The sequence below is a fragment of the Chelonia mydas genome, chromosome 8 (assembly GCF_015237465.2).
Source record: "Chelonia mydas isolate rCheMyd1 chromosome 8, rCheMyd1.pri.v2, whole genome shotgun sequence".
NCBI lineage: Eukaryota > Metazoa > Chordata > Testudines > Cheloniidae > Chelonia > Chelonia mydas.
Window position 1 is genome coordinate 95073567 of NC_057854.1, and position 24551 is coordinate 95098117.

General features: G+C 42.4%; 1 protein-coding gene across 4 annotated transcripts in view; it reads right to left on the reverse strand.

Moving 5' to 3' along the window:
- The window catches only part of SCP2 (sterol carrier protein 2), a 53759-nt gene extending 31605 nt beyond the window's left edge, over positions 1–22154 (reverse strand). The window contains exons 1-10 of one of the 4 annotated variants that reach the window (XM_037907531.2): positions 22060–22154; positions 15415–15472; positions 13994–14065; positions 11803–11934; positions 9679–9743; positions 6329–6455; positions 5305–5368; positions 4934–5020; positions 4161–4311; positions 1728–1875 (exon numbers count right to left, since the gene is read on the reverse strand). In XM_037907531.2, coding sequence (XP_037763459.1) covers positions 1728–1875; positions 4161–4311; positions 4934–5020; positions 5305–5368; positions 6329–6455; positions 9679–9743; positions 11803–11934; positions 13994–14065; positions 15415–15430 — 862 coding nt within the window. In that variant the 5' untranslated portion in view covers positions 15431–15472; positions 22060–22154. Of the gene's footprint in view, positions 1–1727; positions 1876–4160; positions 4312–4933; positions 5021–5304; positions 5369–6328; positions 6456–9678; positions 9744–11802; positions 11935–13993; positions 14066–15414; positions 15473–18569; positions 20699–20746; positions 20827–20891; positions 21129–22059 lie in introns of those variants that run through there. The other 3 variants (XM_027824629.3, XM_037907530.2, XM_037907529.2) reach the window with 3 other exon arrangements.
- Between the last annotated feature and the right edge of the window lie 2397 nt (positions 22155–24551).

Consider the following 24551-nt stretch of genomic DNA (forward strand, 5'->3'; position numbering starts at 1 on the left):
TATTTTTGTTGCCCTTTTCTGTAAATTTTCCAATTTTAATATATCTTTTTGAGATGGGGTGACCAGACCTGCACATAGCATTCAAGGTGTGGGCATACCACAGATATATATAGTAGCATTTTGATAATTTCTGTCTTACTTTCTATTTTTTCCCTAAATTTTCTTCCTATTAGCTTTTTTGATTGCAGCTGCACACTGAGTCAATGTTTTCAGAGAACTATCATTGTGGACTCCAAGATCTCTTTCTTGAGTGTAAACAGCTAATTTAGAACCCATCATTTTGTATGTATAGTTTGGATTATGTTTTCTGATGTTCATTACTGTGCATTTAGCAACATTGAATTTCATGTGCCATTTTGTTGCCTAGTCACCCAGTTCAGTGAGATCCCTTTGTAACTCTTCACAGTCTGCTTTGAACTTAACTATCTTAAGTAGTTTTGTATCATCTGCAAACTTTGTCACCTCACTGTTTACCCCTTTTTACAGATCACTTATGAAAATGTTGAACAGCACTAGTTACAATATAGATCTTTGGGGAGACTCTGCTATTTACCCCTCTCCACTGTGAAAACTGACCATTTATTCCTACCCTTTGTTTCCTGTCTTTTAACCAGCTATTGACCCAATGAGAGGATCTTCCCCCTCTTCTGCTGTGATTGCCTACTTTGCTTAAGAACCTTTGTGTGGGACCTTTCCAAAGGCTTCTGGATGTATTGTATTTGGAATCAAGAAAAAAAAAATCATATCTGAGACTGAGTTCCTCCTTTATTCTTTGTGAATATTTCTGAAACAACTGATCAGCAAAACTATATTTTATGTGGCTTTATTTGAAATTTACTTTGCTGTATGATTGGTTTAAATCTATATTCAGTGCTTCTTGTTCAAATCCCTTAAGTAAAAAAACACTAGAACATAAAATTTAAGGTCTTACCTTAAATACAAAATGTTAATGCATAGTCAGAAAACTTATGGAAAACTAAGATGTTAGAATAGGAGACACCTTTTAGGAGATTTCTAATTTTGTAGCCCCAAAATTTTCCAATTCGATACCCCTTTCTAAGTGTTGGTGGATTTTTTTAAACTATAAATGTTGACTAAGTGCATCTGGGAATTAAGTGTGAAAGAAAAATTGAAAAAAACCCACTGTGTTTACTCACACTAGCCAGAAAATTAGTTCGTAGCAACCTAACATTGCCACTGGAAACAGCAGGGAAGCACCAATGGTGTTAAGAAGGTTGAGAAGTAGCAAGATCAACTGGCCACAAGCAGACCAAAATCTAGGATAAATGAATAAAAGTCTAGGAACAGGGAACAAGAACTTGAGCAGCTGAAAAGAAGGAGACCTGAAGCTGAGATACAAATAAGAGGGAGGAAAGTGAGTCAACTCTCCGCCCCCCACTTCCTTTTAAAAGAACTCTCCCCCTGCAACTTGCTAACCACATGATTTTTTGCACCATGTATCTGGGATGCATTAATTTGCCTTCTGATATTCATGTGGTAGTCTAAATGGAGTCATTTGTCCAATTACAGTTTTTACAATATATTTATGACTTTTATTAATATTTTGCTTTTCTTCACCCTTACGAAGTTACAGAATAACGTTCTTACCATACAGGACAGATTCATGCAATGAAGCAGTAATAGCATTTGTAACAAACACTAAAGTTACAAGACATGTTTAATGTTGTCCATTTTAATAAACTAAAATTCTTCATTAATGTTATTACCTTCAGGACAAAGTCCTAAAGCTTCATAAGTAACAAGCTCATTAGATGAGAAACAATCATGGAGCTCAATCACATCCACATCTGTAGGTTTCAGACCTGCTTTGGAAAAACATCTTTTCGCAGCTTCTTTACTCATATCATAGCCAACCTACAACAACAAATCGTGAGTTACACAGCTCAAGACTTTAGACTACGCTCATCTGCTAGTTGTGACCGGAACGAATGCTGTAAGTGAGCTGGCCTATAAGTGATGGAAATCTAAGACTGCAGTACAAGGCACATTAATATTAGAACAGATTACCATTATGTGGCATAATTCTGCAGCAAGAAATCAGAGATTCTAAACTTCATTGCAGGAACATTCTAAGTGATGGCTCCTCTCTGTTCTTCCTCCACTCCTTCTTCCCACATGTAATAGTATACTCAGCCAAAATTTTATTTCATCATTAAGGGCAAGGTATGCTGCTGGTATAATTGGGTGCAATTCCATAGATGTCCGAAGAATTGCAAATGCTTATGCCAGTTGAAAGTTTGGCCTCAAATCTCTATTTAGCTAGTAATCTGTACCTCTGCTGCCAGCCATCTTTGACTTTAATGCTAATATTCAATATTTTCTAAATCAGACTGTCTGGAATGCATTAATTTGATTTGCACCTACTGGGCTGAATTTGGCCCTCAGTTACCCCTGTGCAACCCCACTGACATCAATGAGGTTGAATATTATGTGGTAGATTCCCAGATGGTGAAAACTGTCACAGCTCCATTGACCTATGCAACAAAGGACAGAATTTGGTCCTTAATTACAATAGTCAAACTCATACTAGAACTATAGATGCAAATAATCCAAACTTTTGAGAAAACTTGGCTCTGCATCCAAACTTTGCAGTTTAGGCCTATCTCTGGTTTAAGTTAATCAAACTAGCAATTATACCTATGAATGACATAACCACCACACATTGATGGTTACGTGGGTTTCAGGTTCATAACCCTTCTGTAGAAGAGAAGGAAAACTAGATACATGGGTTCAAGTCACAAACAGATTATTCAATGCTGCATCTGTCTCACAATTTGTATGTTTTAAACCATGTGAAAAAGTGCAGCGTAACACTAAACTTTTTACAATCCTACACTTAATACCTATACGTACATAAACATACATAAAAACTGGTTTCAGAGTAACAGCCGTGTTAGTCTATATTCGTAAAAAGAAAAGGAGTACTTGTGGCACCTTAGAGACTAACCAGTTTATTTGAGCATGAGCTTTCGTGAGCTACAGCTCACTTCATCGGATGCATAGCATATCGTGGAAACTGCAGAAGACATTATATACACACAGAGACCATGAAACAAAACTTCCTCCCACCTCACTCCCCCGCTGGCAACAGCTTATCTAAAGTGATCATCAAGTAGAGCCATTTCCAGCACAAATCCAGGTTTTCTCACCCTTCCCCACCCCACCCCCCCCCACACACACATACAAACTCACTCTCCTGTTGGCAACAGCCCATCCCCCTTTGAAACCCCTCTTTATAATGCGCATGATAATCAAGGTGGGTCACCTCCAGCACTAATCCAGGTTTTCTCACCCCCCCCCCACCCCCCCCTTTTTCCAAAAACCACACACACAAACTCATTCTCCTGCTGGCAACAGCTCATCTTACAATGTGCACAGCAATAATCCAAGTTTAACCAGAACGTCTTGGGTTTTTTCCTGCAAAACCCCCCCCAAGACGTTCTGGTTAAACTTGGATTATTGCTGTGCACATTGTAAGACGAGCTGTTGCCAGCAGGAGAATGAGTTTGTGTGTGTGGTTTTTGGAAAAAAGGGGGGTGTGGGGGGGGGGGGGTGAGAAAACCTGGATTAGTGCTGGAGGTGACCCACCTTGATTATCATGCGCATTATAAAGAGGGGTTTCAAAGGGGGATGGGCTGTTGCCAACAGGAGAGTGAGTTTGTATGTGTGTGTGGGGGGGGGTGGGGTGGGGAAGGGTGAGAAAACCTGGATTTGTGCTGGAAATGGCTCTACTTGATGATCACTTTAGATAAGCTGTTGCCAGCGGGGGAGTGAGGTGGGAGGAAGTTTTGTTTCATGGTCTCTGTATGTATATAATGTCTTCTGCAGTTTCCACGATATGCTATGCATCCGATGAAGTGAGCTGTAGCTCACGAAAGCTCATGCTCAAATAAACTGGTTAGTCTCTAAGGTGCCACAAGTACTCCTTTTCTTTATACATAAAAACTGTTTTCTTAGCATTACTCCACATATGTAACTTTTGTCCTAGAACTTTTTTTTAAGTATACAGTACATAGTTTATTTTTACTTCATAGTGAAGTGCAATGCACCTGCTATCTGGATATTTTTATCATGGAAACATCTGTAGTAGTATTAGGATCAAAGTGGGGAGCAGAGGAAAAGCAAAATTTTAAACCTACCGCCTTAATACAACTATTCTCCTCAAATGTACTTGAAAGATCAGTGACCATCTCTTGGGCCACAATTTCCACCGCTTTTGACTCCAATCCATGTTTTCTCACAAATTCCTCATTCGCTAAAACCACAGCTGCAGCTCCATCAGATGTTGGGCTAAATGAACATAAAAGAATTATTTACTCATTGCATACAATTAACAATGGTTTTCCAGAAAAAGAGCGCTATTCGTGGCAGTAGTCATTGATATGTAACCAAATTAGATCCATAAACTATTCCAAAGGGGTTTGCTGACATCACCTTGACCTTTCCATCAAAAAGCTGGCTGATCTCTTCTAGCAAAATCTTTTATTGAAACAGATTTCTTCAATTAAAATAGTATATTGCTCAAATTTCTATTAGAAACAGTGCTGACTTTGGAAAATCTCTTTCATGGATGGATAGGAAAGGCAGCAGTGAGGGAAAAACCTTGTTAAACAGCAGCAGAAATGCACTGATATGCAAGGCCAGAGAAATACATGAAAACAGGAAAATGAGGTATACTTTTGTCTAGTGAGTTATAGTTTAAGGATTATCTAGTTAAAGTTAGAGCAAAATGGGCTGAATTTTGTTTTATTTAAATTTTAATTTATAAAATGCATCTAATACTCTGAAGACAGATGGTACAGCATTTGAAAAAAGTCTACAGTTTATAATCCAGTGGCAAATTAAAGTTTGTTTTTTTAATATAAAGTGCTTCAGCATTTATTTCTACACAGTATCAAACTCCTGTTCTTACCAACACTGTAAAATAGTCAAAAAATCATAAATTTTGCGAGACTGCAACACTTGATCTAAACTGTACTTCTTCTGGAACTGGGAAAACCTAGGAAAAACAAACATATCTTATTTTAGCATAACCTTAGGAAGAAGACATATTAATCATAGCTATACCCACTGTATTGCTTTCATACTGTAATTTTACAAAGTGTAAGGCACTGAACAGAGAATTTATATTGGAGTATTGTTCCCATTGTATATAATGGAAAGTGACTTGTCTATTTTATGCTTTTTAAAAGTTTCGAATTTTACTGTTGTGCAATACAGGATCTCTTTCAAATTTGGTTTTCTTGCTATATTTTCATTACCAAAGTACAGTATTGCACTCACGGGTTGTTAGTTGAATGGCTATGATTCTTCCATGCTATTTTTGCAAAGTGTTCTGGTTTTGTCCCTGAAAGAAAAAAGTTAAGCTATACTGAGAGGCTGTAATATTTTCTCACAGACTTATTAACAAGTGATAGGGATGCTGTATTCAGTTCAAATTCTTATGGCACTAGAACAGATCCATTATATTAAGGATTCTTTGCAATACAACTGGGTTTGGGTCAGTAAATGTTTCAATTACTAGATGAGAGATTATTTAAAACTGGCTGAATTCCAGCGGATAAAATGTCCAACTTAGATATTTAACGCATGGTGTTGTCATTAACAGACACATAGAAAATACAAAAGAGGCTAACAGCAATCAATTTTTAGCCAAATTTGAACAGAGATATGTTCATGTATTACTATTTGTCCACTGCACAGTAATTTAATTATATTGAAACATTTGTCTTCTAAATTATTTCCATAAATCGTCTGAAATAAATTTTAAATACGAGATGTCCAATAGTTCATCTGGCAGGAATATGTGCTGCTAAATAAGAGACTAAGTTTTAGAAGCAATTATGGGACTGCTATTCCTTTGGTTGGTGAGAACTGAAGGAATTGCAATGGTGGTACTCTGAGAATGTAAACTGAGAAATGACTAATGCAAAAAAGTTGTCGTAAAACAGTTAAAGTTGCTACACACATCCGTACCAAGCGCAAAACCACAAAACCAAATAAATTAAAAATTAAGCCTCCTATACAGGCACAAACCTTACCACTACCACAACTACTGTACAGCATAGAGTATACACCACAAGCTTAACTCCGCCCCATGAATCTACTTTTCTGAAAATATCCCTTGATCAAGATTCCCCTTTCCCAACACTATTAGTTGTGGATGTCGGGTATGGCAACTTACTCTACCTGGTGAAAAGGAAATCATGGAATAACGTTTTATAACTAAGCTCCCAAACAAATTTTTCACTTTTCTTCTAATACTTTATTCTGCAATAGGATTTTTCCCCACAAGTTTGAACAGTACCATATTTCTCCATATGTTCTTTTCCAGCATTTCCAAAGAACTGTGCGGCTACTGGAGCAGCAGAAAAGCCATGTTTGTTTATCATCACTTCTGTGTGTTTATCTAGTGGATTTGTCCTGTTCGGGAACTAAAAATAAAAAGTTGTAAATTAAGCAACTGGCAAGTTTAAGGTAAATTATCCCTTTCCTTTATAAACTACAGTATTGCTGCAAAAATATAATGGACTTTGAGAAAAAGAGAATCTCTCTTGTAACAGGACAGCACTCTGCCTGAGTAGGGTATTTTGAAATTTCAATAACTTGCCTACTTGTAAGAAAGGACAGATAAGCAGAAGATAGCCAGCAACTGCGTTATAGGGAGGTGGGGAGGGAAAAGGACTTATTGAAGCCCTTAAAAAATGCCCAGGGGGCATTTAGGGTCTACTGGATTCAGCATGGGACTAGGAGTCAGAAGAATTGGCTTCTCTTCCTCCTCTCCCCCCCACCACAACCAAAATGTGAGTACAAGATTTATATTCCAATTGACTTCTTTTATAATTATATGGTAAAAATGGGAAAGTAAGCAATTTTTCAGTAATATTGTGCTATGACACTTTTTGTATTTTTATGTCTGATTTTGTAAGCTAGTAGTTTTTAAGTGAGGTGAAACTTGAGGGTACGCAAGACAAATCAGACTCCTGAAAAGGGAACAGTAGTCTGGAAAGGTTGAGAGCCACTGGTCTAGGTCACATACCGCAAGTGTTAGGAACTATTGAACTTTAGTCTTCCAACAGTGATAAATTTACTGGGAAATTAATCTCTTATCTGTGGATACAAGATTTCACATTGTACATTTATATTTCCCAATAAATGGTTGTGAAAGGTACCTTAACTATTTTCATAGATTCATAGATATTAGGTCAGAAGGGACCATTATGATCATCTAGTCTGACCTCCTGCACAACGCAGGCCACAGAATTTCACCCACCACTTCTACAAAAAAATACCTCACACCTATATCTGTGCTATTGAAGTCCTCAAATCGTAGTTTAAAGACTTCAAGGAGCAGAGAATCCTCCAGCAAGTGACCCGTGCCCCATGCTACAGAGGAAGGCGAAAAACCTCCAGGGCCTCTTCCAATCTGCCCTGGAGGAAAATTCCTTCCCGACCCCAAATATGGTGATCAGCTAAACCCTGAGCATATGGGCAAGATTCATCAGCCAGATACTACAGAAAATTCTTTCCTAGGTAACTCAGATCCTACCCCATCTAATATCCCATCACAGGCCATTGGGCCTATTTACCATGAATATTTAATTACCAAAACATGTTATCCCATCATACCATCTCCTCCATAAACTTATCAAGTTTAATCTTAAAGCCAGATAGATCTTTTGTCCCCACTGCTTCCCTTGGAAGGCTATTCCAAAACTTCACTCCTCTGATGGTTAGAAACCTTCGTCTAATTTCTCATCTAAATTTCCTGGTGGCCAGTTTATATCCATTTGTTCTTGTGTCCACATTGGTACTGTGCTTAAATAATTCCTCTCCCTCTCTGGTATTTATCCCTCTGATATATTTATAGAGAGCAATCCTATCTCCCCTCAACCTTCTTTTGGTTAGGCTAAACAAGCCAAGCTCCTTGAGTCTCCTTTCCTCGGATCATCCTAGTAGCCCTTCTCTCCACCTGTTCCAGTTTGAATTCATCCTTCTTAAACCTGGGAGACAGAACTGCACACAGTATTCCAGATGAGGTCTCACCAGTGCCTTGTATAACGATACTAATACGTCCTTATCTCTACTGGAAATACCTCGCCTGATGCATCCCAAGACCGCATTAGCTTTTTTCACGGCCACATCACATTGGCGGCTCATAGTTATCCTGTGGTTAATCAATACTCCAAGGTCCTTCTCCTCCTCCGTTACTTCTAATTGATACGTCCCCAGCTTATAACTAAAATTCTTGTTATTAATCCCTAAATGCATGACCTTACACTTCTCACTATTAAATTTCATCCTATTACTATTACTCCAGTTTACAAGGTCATCCAGATCCTCCTGTAGGATATCCCGGTCCTTCTCTAAATTGGCAATACCTCCCAGCTTTGTATCATCCGCAAGCTTTATTAGCACACTCCCACTTTTTGTGTCGAGGTCAGTAATAAAAAGATTACATAAAATTGGTCCCAAAACCTATCCCTGAGGAACTCCACTGGTAACCTCCCTCCAGTCTGACAGTTCACCTTTCAGTAGGACCCGTTGTAGTCTCCCCTTTAACCAATTCCTTATTCACCTTTCAATATTCCTATTGATCCCCATCTTATCCAATTTAACTAATAATTCTCCATGTGGCACCGTATCAAACGCCTTACTGAAATCTAGGTAAATTAGATCCACTGCGTTTTCTTTGTCTAAAAAATCTGTTACTTTCTCAAAGAAGGAGATCAGGTTGGTTTGGCACAATCTACCTTTTGTAAAACCATGTTGTATTTTGTCCCATTTACCATTGACCTCAATGTCCTTAACTACCTTCTCCTTCAAAATTTTTTCTAAGACCTTGCATACTACAGATGTCAAACCAACAGGCCTATAATTACCCGGATCACTTTTTTTCCCTTTCTTAAAAATAGGAACTATGTTAGCAATTCTCCAATCATACGGTACAACCCCTGAGTTTACAGATTCATTAAAAATTCTTGCTAATGGGCTTGCAATTTCGTTTGCCAATTCCTTTAATATTCTTGGATGAAGATAATCTGGACCCCCGATTTAGTCCCATTAAGCTGTTTGAGTTTCGCTTCTACCTCAAATATGGTAATGTCTACCCCCATATCCTCATTCCCATTTGTCATGCTACCATTATCCCCAAGATCCTCTTTAGTCTTATTAAAGACTGAGGCAAAGTATTTGTTTAGATATTGGGCCATGCCTAAATTATCCTTGACCTCCACTCCATCCTCAGTGTTTAGCAGTCCCACTTCTTCTTTCTTTGTTTTCTTCTTATTTATATGGCTATAGAACCTTTTACTATTGGTTTTAATTCTCTTTGCAATTCTACTCAACTTTTACCCTGTCTCACTTTATCCCTACATGTTCTGACCTCAATAAGGTAGCTTTCCTTGCTGATCCCTCCCTTCTTCCACTCCCTGTATGCTTTCTGCTTTTTCTTAATCACCCTTCTGAGATGCTTGCTTATCCAGCTTGGTCTACATTTTGATGGAAATGTAGATAATTTACTTTACGCAATATGTCTGATGATATCTTAAACTAATCGATGTGTACATAGGAATTTGGAACTCTTTTATACATTTTAAACATTTGTACTCCTAGATTGAATTCAAAAAAAGGTGCAGATATTTTAAAGACACTTACTTTAGCTTCAAGGGACCCCCTTTCCATCTTCTCAAAGCCAAGAGCCAAAGCACAATTTGCCAAACCTTAAAATAAAGCTTTCATTATTTGAAATCTGACTAAATGTCTAAAGATCATGTACTATAAATTGCATTTTGCTAAAAATATTATACAAAAATTGGTACATTTTCCTTCCTCTTTTTCTTCACTTCTGAATTTGAGTCAAGTTTGAATGAAAATGGTATTGAGGTTACACAAATTATTGATGTCAAATAAGAAATGTACCTGAGAAGATCAGATTTCTTTATTTCAAACCATATAATTATTTTTATGCTGAAAGATCAATTTTTTAGCATTGCCAAGTGTTCTCACCTCAGCCACAAATACTGAAATACAATTATTGAGAGGAACTCGTGGTTAATATTTTTAATTATAGAAATAACAGGAATATCATTTGTCCTCCTCTCCCCTTTTCTGTTCTATAGAACTCCCTGAAGAACTAGAGAAATGGAGTGTAAACTCCCTCACCCTTCAGTTGAAAAGGAGTAGATATAGAATCTTTCAAAAAGAGTTTTTCCCAAAAGTGTTAACTTAAATAACTCAAACTCTTGGCTAACACAATACAGAACAAAACAAAATTTAAAGTCTGACTGAAACTCCCTTCTGCTCTCAGTGGTTCAAGGTTTCAGTCTCTCGTGATGCCATAATCCCAATAGTTTCAATTCTCCAAAAAGTCATTCCAGTAAAACTGAAAATCAAAACCTGATATCTCTAGTATAAAACACAAGCAGAAAAAAAAAAAAACCCTTGAAAAAAAATCATTACACACCAAAAAAGGGTAAAAAAGGCGCTCTCCTTTCCAAGATCACCTTTTAACTAAGGGCTTGTCTACACTTACATTTTATAGCGCTCTAACTTGCTGACTCAGGGATGTGAAAGATCACCCTCCTGAGCACAGCAAGTCTGAGCGCTTTAAAGCACTAGTGTAGACAGGCTCTGAGCGCTGGTAGCCATGCTCCCAGCGCTCGGAGCTAATCCCCTCGTGGAGGTGGATTACCTGGAGTGCTGGGAGAGCTGTCTCCACACTTGCACTTCAAAGCGCTGCCGCGGGAGCGTTCCCGTGACAGCGCTTTGAAGTTTCCAGTGTAGCCATGCCGGAAGAGAATTTTCCGTGTAGTATTACTTATTACTTGTAGTGTTGGAAGGAAGTATAGTTCAAAAGGTAACTAATAAAATAAAGAGCTGCAATAGACAAAAAAAAACTGTCTTAAAAGAAATAAGCATACACCTTCTCACTGTTCTGCTGGTAAGCAAGGCAGGGGGAGGAGATAAGAAAGGAAGGCCTTGGATGGAGGAAAGCAGCAAGGATAAACTGCTTCAAACTGTGTTTTGCTAAAGCTAGTAAGTTAACTGAAGGATATAAAGAGAGCCAGGAATTTGAAGGTTCTTTGTCAGACCCTAACTGATTACGCTGAAGCACGACAGGATGAGATGATTTGCCCTGGGTCTGGCCTATTTGTAAATATACTGCTCACATGCTTATGAATACTTTGTTCCTGTATTGGGTGTACTGACTGCTTATTTTTAGGCTGTTAGGCATGTTTAGAGCAATTGTATAAAATACCATTTGGCCTCTGGATTTAATAAAAGAATTTATGGTTAAATTTGTATATGATGGTCTCCCATATGAATAATTTCAAATATTAATAATTCCAACATAAATTGTCAATATTTTGTAAAGAAAGTGCAGAATAACAAAAAGATGAATGCTGGCACTTCCATTAAGTTTTACTCTTAAAAATGAAAGTACATTCATAAACAATTTTAGATTACTTAAACCAATGTTGCTTACTGTATTAGGCTCCTATCCTGCCATCTACTCCATATGGAAAAATCCCTACCCCCACACAGGGCATGACAAAATTGATCAGTCTAGGTAATACCCATCACCCTTCCCAGTCTGAGGAGGCAGGCAGAGAATTTATGTAGCTCTGCATATGGAAACTGAACAAATGTAATTTATAAAATTTGGAGAACATACTATTCCCTTTCACCCCCATTTGTTTCAGAGTGTGACTGACAAAATTAGTTAATGAATATACATATTACATCACTGCTAATTAATTCTAAACAAACATAGCTTACCTCCCTGGATCACTTGCCGGGCCATGAACAAAGCAGTGGATCCAGTGGAACAGTTGTTGTTAACATTAATGATTGGAATGCCAGTTAATCCCAAACTGTGATAGATAGCCCGTTGACCACATGTTGAGTCACCTTTATACAAAGATGAAACATTTAAAAGAAAGTGGAGAGTAGTCATATAGTAGCAAAAATTCCAACAACATAAGCGTAATGCCATACTTTGATTCTAGAAAAGATTTCTAAAATCTCTGAAGAGCACAATTTTCCAACTCAACCAATAGCAACAGGTAAGCTAAGATAGCACTTAATCTTGTTATAAAGCGGTTCAGTCACTATTGCCAGGCTGTACAAATAAACAGTCTACAATATAATACCAGATACATACACTCATGACACTAGGGGAGTTAGTTTCCCAGACATATACTAAGCATCATGAGGGGTTAAGAGTCAACCTGAGCTGTGTTCAAAAGGGCATGGACTCCATTTCCCTAAATATCCCAGCAGCTTTTCTTCTGCTCATATCTGGTCAATCACAAACACATTTACTGGAAGACAGGTGGTTAAAGTGCAGTGCCAGGTTGAATTTTCTGTAAAGAGTATTTTATTAAAATAAAATGAAATTTGAAATTAGTTGCTATTAAAATAAGCTAGAAGGACCATGTGCTTGCCTATTACATGCTTAGGCACATACAAGATGGCAGTATTTATTACCAAATGTCTTTCTAGACAGTTCTCTCCTTCACCCTAAGAAATTAACTCCTCAGATTCAAGCTTACCTTTGCCTTTTCCTGGCTGGTTAAAATTCTGAAAAGTGATTATCTAGGGAGTATATTTCCTTTTCTTCAATTCCAGCTGCAAATGTGTGTTAATATTCACTTGACCCCAAAATGCCCATTTTGCTCTTAAGTGGCAAAACAAACTACTCAAACTACTTAGTTTCTAAGCATTTGTAGCAAAGCTCTTTGTTAATTTATATGATTAATAATTTTTCACTGTAGCAGGTTGAGCAGTATTTCTATTTATATCTTCAACTACTTGTTTTAAGAAAGTTCTTGGCTACTTTCTAATGATTACAAAAATATAACATAAATCCTCAAAGAAACTTAATCACCTTAGTTTTATTTCTTCTTCATTTGATCAACAAAATGCCACTTATTTACAGGACTACAAAAAAAGTCACAGAAATGCTCTTCACTGACCTGTATCCTTCTCTTTAAAATGACCCTGAAAGACTGTATTTTGACATTCACTCTTCTTGGCCTAATTTGTTTTAAAGAGAGCTTTGCCATGTTGTTTGGCTTCTTAGTGGTAAGTGTTACCAATAAAAGTAGTTTAATTACATAGTTACGTCATTGTCTGTTGTGCTGTCTACTCACAATTGGGTGATTTAAGAAAAGAATTCTCAGAATTTTAACCTTCCTGTTGAACTTCCCTGTTATACCATTTCCTTTCCATAATGTACTTGAAGGAGGACTGACTTTGCCCAAATGATAATTAATCTTTTTCTACAACTAGCTTAGGATGAATTGGGCAAACGTGCTCTGCAAAAAAGAAAATGTATAGATGTATCTTTAAGTACCGTGAAGACAAATACAGAAAAGATAAGGAAGAAAGAACAACAGAAATGCCTCTCGAGAAAACGACTTGATATCTAAGGTAATGTTCTAGCTTTGCAGGCAAGGTTACCATAACTTCTCAACCTCCAGTGGTGGCACCAGCTGGCAAAACTATACTGTCATTTAAACTACTGCAATGAATGACATTACCATAACAATTATAAGAATGTATGGATTGGGTATAACTCACATAAGGTGCTGGAGATGATCAAACACAAAAGATAACACTGTAGGGGTCTGATCCTGTAATGGGAGCTACTTAGGATACTCACACATGTACCACGTTTCCTTGAAATCTATATCTACCAATGATTAAAATAACTGGACACTGTACAGGTCTCTATGGCTTGAATTAAAAATCTGAGGCCCTAATCTTGCAAAGACTTATACAGGTGCATAGTTTTAAGCAGGGCTCTGTGTTAAGGCAGATCCAGGAATGGGGAAGGAGGAGCAGATGTTAGGCTTTGTATAGGAAGGGACAAATTTCATTCTCACTGACGGGACTCCTCATATGCATAAAGTTAAGCAAGTGGGTGTTTGCAAACTCACACCCTAAACAGGGAACATTAACTTACCGTAAACATAGCCCACACATGCCTGCTCCACTGCCGAGTAAGGAACACCTGCATCAGCTAAAGCCTTCTGACCTAGAGAGAGTTTTTTTTTTTTAAATCCAGCAGTCAAAACTTTTAAAAAGTGAATAAAATATTTTTTGAGAAACTGATCCAAACAAAACTTATAGAGAGGCAATTAAAGAAATTAAATCAAGGGCAAATACATTATTGATTGTCACAGGGACAGACTTATATACTCTTACAGATTTCTGCAGTCTGGAGGAACACACAAAACTTAGCTTTTCATCCTCTACCATAGAAGCCTAATTAATATTTTATTGAATGTAGCTCTGATTTCTGCAAAAATTTAGAAGCTAATTTAGTAAAATAAATTCTTCATCTCTCTGAATAAAAAGGTACATTATAGTATGCATTTATGTAAACAATATACAAAAATAGTATTACACATGCACTATAGAAACAAACTTCAAGGCCCACTATGTTTGAAAGAGGAAACAACATATCTTAACTGACTTGTTATATTAGGAATCTGTAGAAGACTCTAATATAGGGATTGGCAACCTTTGGCACGCAGCCCACCAGGGTAAGCCCTATGGCGGGCCACGCCGGTTTGTTTACCTGCTGCGTCCGCAGGTTCGGCCGATCGCAGCTCCCACTGGCCTAAGTTCACCTCTCCAGGCCAATGGGGGCTGCGGGAAGCGGCGCGGGCTGAGGGATGTGTTGGCTGCCCTTCCCACAACCCCCATTGGCCTGGAATGGCGGACGGCGGCCAGTGGGAGCTGCGATCGGCCAAACCTGTGGACGCAGCAGGTAAACAAACCGGCCCGGCCCGCCAGGGGGCTTACCCTGGCAGGCCACATGCCCAAGTTTGCCGATCCCTGCTCTAGTATAATTAAGGCAAGAAAATCTTGTCTAATAACTAATTATTTCAATGAAAGTGTCAAAATGGCTGCATAAAGTCTAAAGATAAGATGATAATGCTGGAATATAATAAATATTTGAGCCCTGTGATGTATGCCCAACATTTTCTCGGGCCACATAGTTCAAATTTCATTAGTACATAGTTTTAACAACAGAAGTTTCTTCCTCCTGGCTGTTAAGTGATCAGCTGGTATGCCTATGCATGAAAGTTGATATCACTTATATACATTAATTTTAGCAAGTGCAACTACATAGGATATCGTTTATTTAAATATCTAATTAATTTTTGAATCCCATGTTCTTGGCTTCGATTCTGTGTGGCAGTGAGTTCCACAGGTCAAATATGCACTATGTAAAAAAGTATTTCATTTCATCGGTTTTAAATTTGCTGTCTTGAATGTTCATTGGTTGCTTCCCTGTTCTTGTGTATTTTACCCTTTCTCATAATACAATTCAGAAAAAAAATGTTAAAACTAAAAGTCATCTTGGCCGTTAATTACCTGCCTCCTTAGCCATGTCAGGGTAATCCCAATCTTCCTGCACACCAGGCTTTTCAAACTGGAAGGAAGAAAAACACGATTTAAACTTAATATAGATATTTTGCTCAAATTGCTACACTCAAGTGTCATATGAGTAAATTATTTTTTTGATATCAGAACACCCAGGGTGAAATCCCTCTTGCAGAGGGCCCATGCAGAGTCATTGTTCCACAGAAACTACACTGTATACAGCACAGTGCTCCCCAAACTGTGGGGCATGCCCTCTATGGGGCTGCAGAGGAACAAGGGGGGGGGAGGGGCGTGCAGTGGGGCCCAGGCCAGCCCCCACTTCCCTCATTCCCTCTCCACCCCCATCCCAGCTCTGCCTCTAGCCCCAGCTCCTCCTCCAGCTCTGCCTTCAGTCCAAGCTCCGCTGCTGAGGAAGCCTCAGATGTGCATTAATAGGGGCTGGGGTAGTGTAGACAAATTCCATTAATGGTAAAGGGCGGGATCATGAGTGGAACAGTTTGCACACCACTGGTATAGCATGAACAAAGACTATGCAGGCAAGGCTCATCTCCTCCCGAAACCAAGGCTGTGCTCTGTGCTGGCCTTGAACTGGCCAGAAAGGAGAGACTGGACAGGGAGTTCTTGGCTCTATGTTAAGACAGATCTGTGAACAGGAGAGAGGCGCAGAGGGGATGAATTTCATTCTCACTGATTAATACAGTACTTATAACCATCACTAAGTTTTGACAAAGGTTTTGTCCTTTTACACAATTTTATGACTATGTACCTTTCAAAAGCAAGCAAGTTCAATGTTATTTTGTGTAAGCCTCCCTTCCCATGCCTAATGTCATCTCACTATGCACCATAACCTAGGTGTCAAGTCATGTCTAGCCTTCAGTCTTGCAGCAGGGACTGTACTTTTATTCTCTCTATAAAGAGACAAACATGAATGTGCTACATACAAATGTTTAATAAATAGTGATAAAATATGTCAGCAAAAGATTTTATGTATGACTTACGAATTCTAGTTGATATTATGAAGTTATTATAAGAATGGCCCTACTGGGTCAGACCAATGGTCCACCTAGCCCAGTATTCTAACATTTATTTTGATAATGCTAACACAGGTAAGCAAGACTGGTTTCTAGCTATGCATTTGTAAGTGTTCAGTGAGGCCTGAGGTCTTGGCATGAGCTGGCACCTCGTCTGCCAGTGTCATAATTAAGGCTGCGAGTCTTTCAGAGCAACTTGCAACTGGTAAGAGCAAACGGGACAAATGCCCAGTTTCGCCAGAAAAGTCAGGCTATCCGGGACAGGGCTTAAAAAAGGGACTGTCCCAGCCAAAACAGGATGTATGGTCAGTCACCCTACACCTTGGAAGGGATGCAGTAGTCTGCTAAAGCAGAGAAGACCCTGAGATACCAGGGAAGTTTAGGAGCTCTGCCCAGCTTAAAGATGAAGGGAAGACTTTTGTGTTTCTTTTTGAACTTTAAGTTAATAAACCAGACCCTAAGGAGGGATGTTGCTATTGAACTTGTAAAATACTAGTTTGGTTTATTTAGAAAAAAAAGAGGAAAACTGAGGTGAAGGGCTGGATGACTCATGGGAAGGACACAAAGGGGGGCACCAGCTAAAGGGGGGGAACATTACCCCCCCATGACTCCACTCTGCCCCCAGCCTGGGGGGCCCACACTCTCCCTGTCCCCATCGCACTAGGGGATAGGCTCTGTCCTCCTGCTGCTGGGAGCTGCAGCAGCGAAAGGAGAGAATGTGTGGCCGCCGGGCAGCCCCACACCAGCATCTCCAGCGCGGCTGTACCGCCCCCAGCGCAGCCTCCAGTCCAGTCCTCAGGCGGGGCTGTACAGACCCCAGACAGGAGACGCAGCTGCATGGAAGGGCTGGACGTGGTACAGTCGCGCCGGAGGAGCTGCTGGTGTGGAACCACCCAGAGGCCCAACATTCTGCTCCTTTCGCCACTGCAGTTCCCTGCTGAATGTGCTCCCGCAGGCATCTGGGGAAGGGCATGTGACCCTTTGTGCCCCTCCCAGGCGTCGCCAAATGCTACAGCAGGAGGATAAAGGGCACTGGTTCCAGGGACTGGGCAAGGAGCTGTGTGGTCTAAGCTCTCAGGAGGAGGTGCCAGATCTTCACCCTCAGGAGTGTACCCAGGGGCCCCAAGGCACGAACAGTGCCTGGGCTCCAGTCAGACTTGGGAGGCTTAAAACACATGGAATCCAGTGGTGATATACAATGGGAACGTACATCAGCATAGCTATGTCTGTTGGGGTGAGACATAGGCCAACCTAACCTGATAGTGGAGGGAGGCACAATGGCATGCCCCCCCTCGCCACCACAGCCATGGTCAACTTCCTGATGACTGCCAAGGCACCCTCCAGCAACACCTCTTGACCACAGAGCCCCCTGACCAAGGCACCCTGGGAGGTCGCCCATGGCACTCACCCTTAAGGCCGACCCTGCTAGAGTCGGCCTTAGGAAAACCGTGGCACCGCCACTGCCTCATCCGGCCCCCCACCCCTCCCTAATCACCATCTCCCCTGGCCCCCACCCATCATCCTGCCACTGTCTCCCCCACCCCTCCCCATTGCCCCTAACCCCGCTATTGCCTTTCCCAGCCCCTCCCCATCACCCTTGTCAAATTACCTCCGCTCATGGGCAGTGCCTACACTGAAGCGTTACAGCAGTGCCACTGCAGAGGTTTAAGTGTAGACAAAAGTCCAAACCTCTGGAGGTCTGCAATTTTTTTTTTTCCAATAGCCCCAGGGGTTTTACATTCAATTAGAGGAGATACAGAAAATATTTCATTGGTGCACTATGGAGTTCCACATCCCTACACTGCCACAAGCAGTAGCTTAATTGGAAAAGATTATATATTTTATTAAGATGATGTTTAAAAAACGTGAACCGTACAGACTTTAAGTGTAGAAATTTCTGGTTATTAGGGAACAACATACAGATTATCAAGGGGTGTGAAGTTTGGTTTAAGATCGGATGGCATAAGGAATACATAGTCTGCAATAGCCCCAATTGGGGGTAAAAGGTTAATGGGTCAAAGTACAGACATTGAGATTGAGGGTATGTTGTTCATATGATGGCTATGTTCAGGTGTGGAGTATAATGAGTGGATACGATGATGAGGATGGATTTACCTTCATTTGGTGAGATTTATCATTCAGTGAGTTTATAGTTCCAGTTCGTATGGTCCAATGGAAAAAGTCTCTCAGTCCCTTTCTCGTAGTCGATGCATGATGTCGCTCTGGCTCATGCCTCTTGGTACTGTTGGTGGCCGGTGATGTGTTCGGTGTAGATGTCCCTGGACCATCAGATGGTGTCTGAGACCATGAGGCGCCGCTTGAGCCGTGTGTAGCATCGACTGATCCCGCAGGTCTGCAGCACACGCTCGTTGCAGGGTCCCAGGCGCCCAGGGCTCCAACAAGCAGGGCATCCATCTGCACCTCATAGCCCTTCGCTCTCAAGGTGTCGGCCAGGGGATCGTACTTTTCCAGCTTACAAGCTCGGGCTTCACGAAAGGCTGGGTTTCTGTTCTCAAAGGAGACTCTGATGTCGATGAGGATGATCTGGGCCTCATCGGTGACGACAACATCAGGTTGCAGCTGGCAGTCGGTACCGGGGATGGCGCAGTTCACGGCGACCTCCCCCAGGCACGGTGCAATGGCTTTCACCAGGCGGTTATGGATGACGTTGAGGTGCAGCTGCCAGGCTCTGGAGTAGGGCTTGCAGCTGCACAGGACATGGGGCAGGGTCTCATTGGAGTAGCCACACTTCCTGCAACGCTTGTCTCGGTTCACGTGGCAGATGGCTCCATTGAGTGGGACGCAGTTGAGACGGGCACAGTGGATGAACCGCCAGTCGGCGAAATGGGTGAAACCGCTCTCAGCAAGGAAGTGGTTGCTGGTGTCCCACTTGCTGGTCAACTCGAAGGCTTTACCCACTTACTGGTCAACTCAAAGGTCCGGTTTACACTTCAGGGTTTCCACGTACAGCGAGTGGACGGCGGCCTTCAGGGTCCTCTCCAGCATGCCCCTGGAGCTCGGGGTGACAATGGTGTTGACGTTGGACCTGATCTGTGGCACCAGGACTCCCAGCGGCAGCCGACACGCTTCCCCAGGTGACGCGTGTCATTGTGAGCGCGGAACCACAGTGAAGTGATGGCGCCCCTGTCCTGTCCGAATTCGCCATCCAGGGAGCCGCTCAGGAAGGTGGCGATGTCTTGGTTGGAGGGGGCTCTGCCAATCCGCTTCTTTGTCACATCATTCCACGCAGGGCGTTCGCCGCAATGTTCCTTACCGCGGCATCGAGATACGTCAACAGGCGGAAGGCGTGGGTGATCACCACGACGTCACACAGGTTGCCCATGTGGGGGACATTGGTGCCACAGTGCCTGTGAGCGATGTAGACCGGTTTGTTGCTGGCTCTCTAGGGAAGGAACAGTCATTTCTTCACCAGCTGCCAGACGATCTTGTCTGCCTTGTTGAGGGACACTTTGCCCCGGTGGATCCCCTTAGGCTGAACAAGGTGCGGGGATCTCTACTTACTTCCGGGAACTGCACCAGAGAAAGGAGCAGAACACGTGGCCACCAGGCAGCCCCACTTCAGCATCTCCAGCAGGGCTGTACAGACCCCAGACAGGAGGCGCACTTCGTCCAAAAATGCATTGGGTGGTCTACTCCTGAGGACTAGCCACTTGTGACTGGATCTCTAACAAGGGCAACTGGAGCCATTTCAGTTATCCACTCACCAAAGAAAGTCTTCTGATTTGTCAAATCCAGAAAATACATTCCTCTCCTACATGTTCCCCTAACTCAGAATGAGATGAATAGGCTCGGCTCCAACGTTGGTGGGGGGAGAACACCTATTAACCAGAACAGTTTGAAGGCAGGGGGCATTAGAGTCATGCCTAAAACCATTCTGGGAGACAGGCGTGAGAGTTCAAGCATGAGAAGAGTCGAAGCCCTTTGCTGCACAGGGAGCTGGCCCCAAGTCTCGTCCCCTCAGAGCATTCAGGGATGGGGGCAGGGAAACATTTTGTGCCCAGGTTATCGGACCGTCCAGACGTTGGGAGCTTTGTCTTATATATGCAACCACACACCCCCCCACACCCCCACACAAAGTGTCTCGATCTTTCACACTTGCTATCTGGTACCCCAGCCCAGATACTACGGTGATGGGCAGTAGTTAAAACCTTAAGGCAGAAGGAGCGCAGCTACATAATTAGGGACCTTGGGAAACGCTGTGAAGCGGGGGAGGGGGCTGCGTCCTTAAGGGAAAGGCGTTGGGGGCGGAGGGTGACAGCGGCGCCACTCACCCCGCAATCTCCGCTGTCGGGCCCCAGACCCGGCCGAGCGCTGGGGCAGACACACCTCCCCCGAGCCCCTCAGAGAAGGGGGGCAGAGACGCTAGGCGCCCGGGGGAGGCGCAGGGTGCCTGGGGCCGCCCGGCGCCCTGAGTACCTTGGTCATCCCGACTCCCACCACAAACACTCTCCGGCCGAACGGGGCCATCCTGCAGCTGTGAGAGGAGCGCGCGCTCGAGCCGCCCCTGGGCGAAAAGGAGGCGGGCGCGCGCGCGCGGGCGCTGGAGGCCAGGGCGGACAGGAGGGTCGCCCAATCCCGCGGCCACGCCTCTGACGGCCAGGCTAGAGGAGCCAAAGGTCGAGGGGGCGGGGGAGCGCGCTGGGGATAGGTTCCCCCGCTCCGTTCTCCGGCCGCTTCCCTCCGCCCCTTCTCTTAAAGGGGCAGCGCCCTTGCAACAAACCCTTTCTTTCCTGGCCGCCACTTGTCCCTTTCCTCGGCTTACGTTAGGGGAGCGGGCGGGAGGAGGGCGAGGTCGCCTCAGTGTCAGTGGTGGAAAAGGCAGTGGGAGTGGCAGCCATGCTAGCTGGGGATAGGCGGCGGCGGGCAACGTATGGCTGCTGGTGTGCGGCCGCCTCGCCCCTTTCCCGGGACCGGCCCCTGGCTCGCGCCCGCGGCGCCAGGCCTGTGGCGGCCGCGTGCCCTCTGAGGAGCGTTAACCGCCGGCCGTGGCGCGTGCCACCTCCCCCAAAGGGGCAGGATCGGGGCCTTGGACTGAGAACTCGCGGGGGGGGGGGGGTCGCCCGCGTGTGTCTGGTCTGTGCCGCCCACAGCCCGCTGTTAATGTTTAACCGCCGCCAAAGGAGGTGGCTGGCCGGCGTCCGTGGCTCAGCGCCGCCGCTGCAGTGAGGAGAGAGCCCGGCGCCCTGCGGCTCTCCGCGCCAGGGTCGTTGGCTGGGGAAGGGCGCCCCGCCCGGGGCGCGAGAGGGAGTTTTGTGTAACTAGTGAGCTGGGCCTGAGGGGGCCGGGGGAGGGGAATCGGCCAGGGGTTATTTCGGGAGAGGAGCTTTCATTTCACTGGTACGGAAAGTTCTTTTCCTTCTTTAACACCCGCCGACATTAATCAGTCTGTTCCAGACGACAAGGTGTTAAAGTCCTGTGACCTTTGCACCTATGGGCCTGCATTAGGGTGACCAGATGTCCCGATTTTATAGGGACAGTCCCGGTTTTCGGGCTCCTATTATCCCCCACCCCCTGTCCCGATTTTCCACATTTGCTGTCTAGTCCCCCTAGCCTGCATATTGCAACCAAGTCCTCGTGGACAGACCTGTGTTGAGTTCACTGGCTCCTCCTGGGTGCGGGTGACCCATTCCGAATCAGTTGCAGGATCTAGGCTGGAGAGAGAGGAGGGTAGCGGACAGAGCCATTTAGGGTAGGAGTCTAATGAGTGAGATGAAAATTACCAGTGCGGGGGAGTGGGAGTATTTGGCAACTGAAAGGAGATCAAGGTGGGTATAGGGTGATCAAAATGGGAATATTGTGGCAGATAGGAGGAGGCGCTGAGCACGTCAAGAGAGAGGAGGTGCACTTAATAGTGCTGCAGAGGTGCTCTAGCATGCATACCTTTTCAATTCTCAAATTCCCCCTGGTTAGAGAGTGGACAGTGTACTCCCAACAATCAATTTCATTAAATCATCTGGTATGGCCTCTAAAAACAGGATATTTAATACAAACTAGATCAGGTGCTCAGTTAAGTTATATGGTGAATATGCAACAACGGAGTTATTCAGACCTCGGGGATAAATATTTTAACTTTCAGTTTGTCTTTTTGCTATACTTATTAAACTAACAGCTTAATTTTTAAAAGAGTGTTCCCTTTTCATTCCAAGCCCTGGAGCAATTTGCAAAGCATCATAAATGGGAATAAAAAAACCTCCATAAACTGTTAACAAAAGTCAGAATTAGAACCTAAGAGTCCTGATTTGCAGTCTCCTGCACTAATCACTAGATAACACTCCCTAAAAACAGGTACATGTGTGAGAAATATATATAAAATCAATCTGACAAATGGAGAGTGAGAACTCACCTGTCTCACACCTGTCAATTTTTCTTCAATTCCTTAATAACTCTCATAGGTCTTTTTCATCTCTAGCTTCTATGATTCTTTAAAGAGATCTTCTCACCTTGTTTACTGAGTACTTCTTGTGGGGACTGTACACTAAGGAGTGGCCTGGGGAGGTATCATATATACAACTATAGTTCCTATAGTGATGAGAGCATTACAAATGTGATAGATAGATATAGATATAATTTTATTATAATTAGATCATAAATACTGTATAAAATATTGTTAAATGGCAGCACTCTATCCTTCAGGTTTTTTTAAGTCACTATATTGGTGTGACATACCTGAAAATAATGTATAAAATTCCCCCTATGCTGGTCTGATGAAACCAGCACTTAACTAACCAACACTATTCCCAGGGCTTTGCTAATAACTGGAAATAAGTAAAAAAGTTAACCAAACAAGAACCTAACCAATATATAAAGATACACATTCATGCTGCAAAAGCCCTGAAGCTGCAAACTGTTTTGTGTGGGCAGACCCTGGCACCCATGCAGAACCATACTGACTTCAGTGCGTCTCCATGTGACTGCACGGGTCTGCTTATGCAGGTCTCATTGCAGCATTGAAGCCTAATACAGTATTCTTGACAATTTTTTTTCACATCTGAGAAATTAATTTGGGACTTTTACAAGGCATAATCTGAGTTTTAGAATTAAAGGATAAAGGGTGGGCCACTCAGTTCTACAAAAAATAATGCAGTTGCTTGCTAAGTAGCTAACATATAAGGTCAAAAGCTCTCGTAGAACTGTTGTCTTTGATTTTACATGCAGATGTACGTACGTTGCCTAGTCATATGTAGTAATCTTTAGTTTAACTTCATGCTGAGTATCTCCTCAGTATAGTAAATCCTTCCTTTTATAAGGAAGACAGGTATGGTGCAGTTGAGTAGGAAAAATGTATGTGTATTTGTATACATTTTTGCAGCTGTTACTTTTTCCATATTTTGCTGGGCTTTTTGGTTTGAGACTTTTTTTTATTAGTTAACTTTAATTATCTGGTATGGTTTGTTTTCCAAATGAGGTCTGCAAAATAGCTCTAAATGTGAACAAGGAAATTTAAAGAGCCTTTTGCAATCTGCAACTATAGTCAAATTCAAATAGCAAGTTTGGCAGAAATGTCCCTAGAAAAAAATGGATAGCCAGATTACCAAATTATTAAATTTTCAAATAGTAATTGTACAGCTCTGTAAAGTTGTCTTATTGGGTTGTACAATTGGTACATTCCTCAATAATAATTAATATCATACTTAGCACTGTACAGATATTTGTTAATTAATCTTCAAAAACCTGTGTTGGTAGGTAAATATGAATATCCCTACTTTATAAGTAAACTGAGGCAGAGAGGGTAAGTGAATTATTCAAGCCCACAAAAGAAGTCAGATGCAGGATTAGAACTCAGGGCAGTATTATCCCCCTATAAATTATGAGGAGTAACTCATATCCTCTGACAGAAAGGCAGTTCCTGGCTTCTAGTCCTGTGCTCTATACATCTATGGAGTTATGTAGCTTCCATCATTGTAGCATCTGAGTACCTCACAAACACTAATGAATCTGCACAACACCTCTGTGAAGTTTTATTGTTATCATTTTGCAGATGGGGGATTAGCACAAAGAGATTAAGGCTCAGATCCTTTGGGAGTTAGATGCCTAAATACTGTTAAACAACTTGCCCAATGCCATTTGGAAAATCTG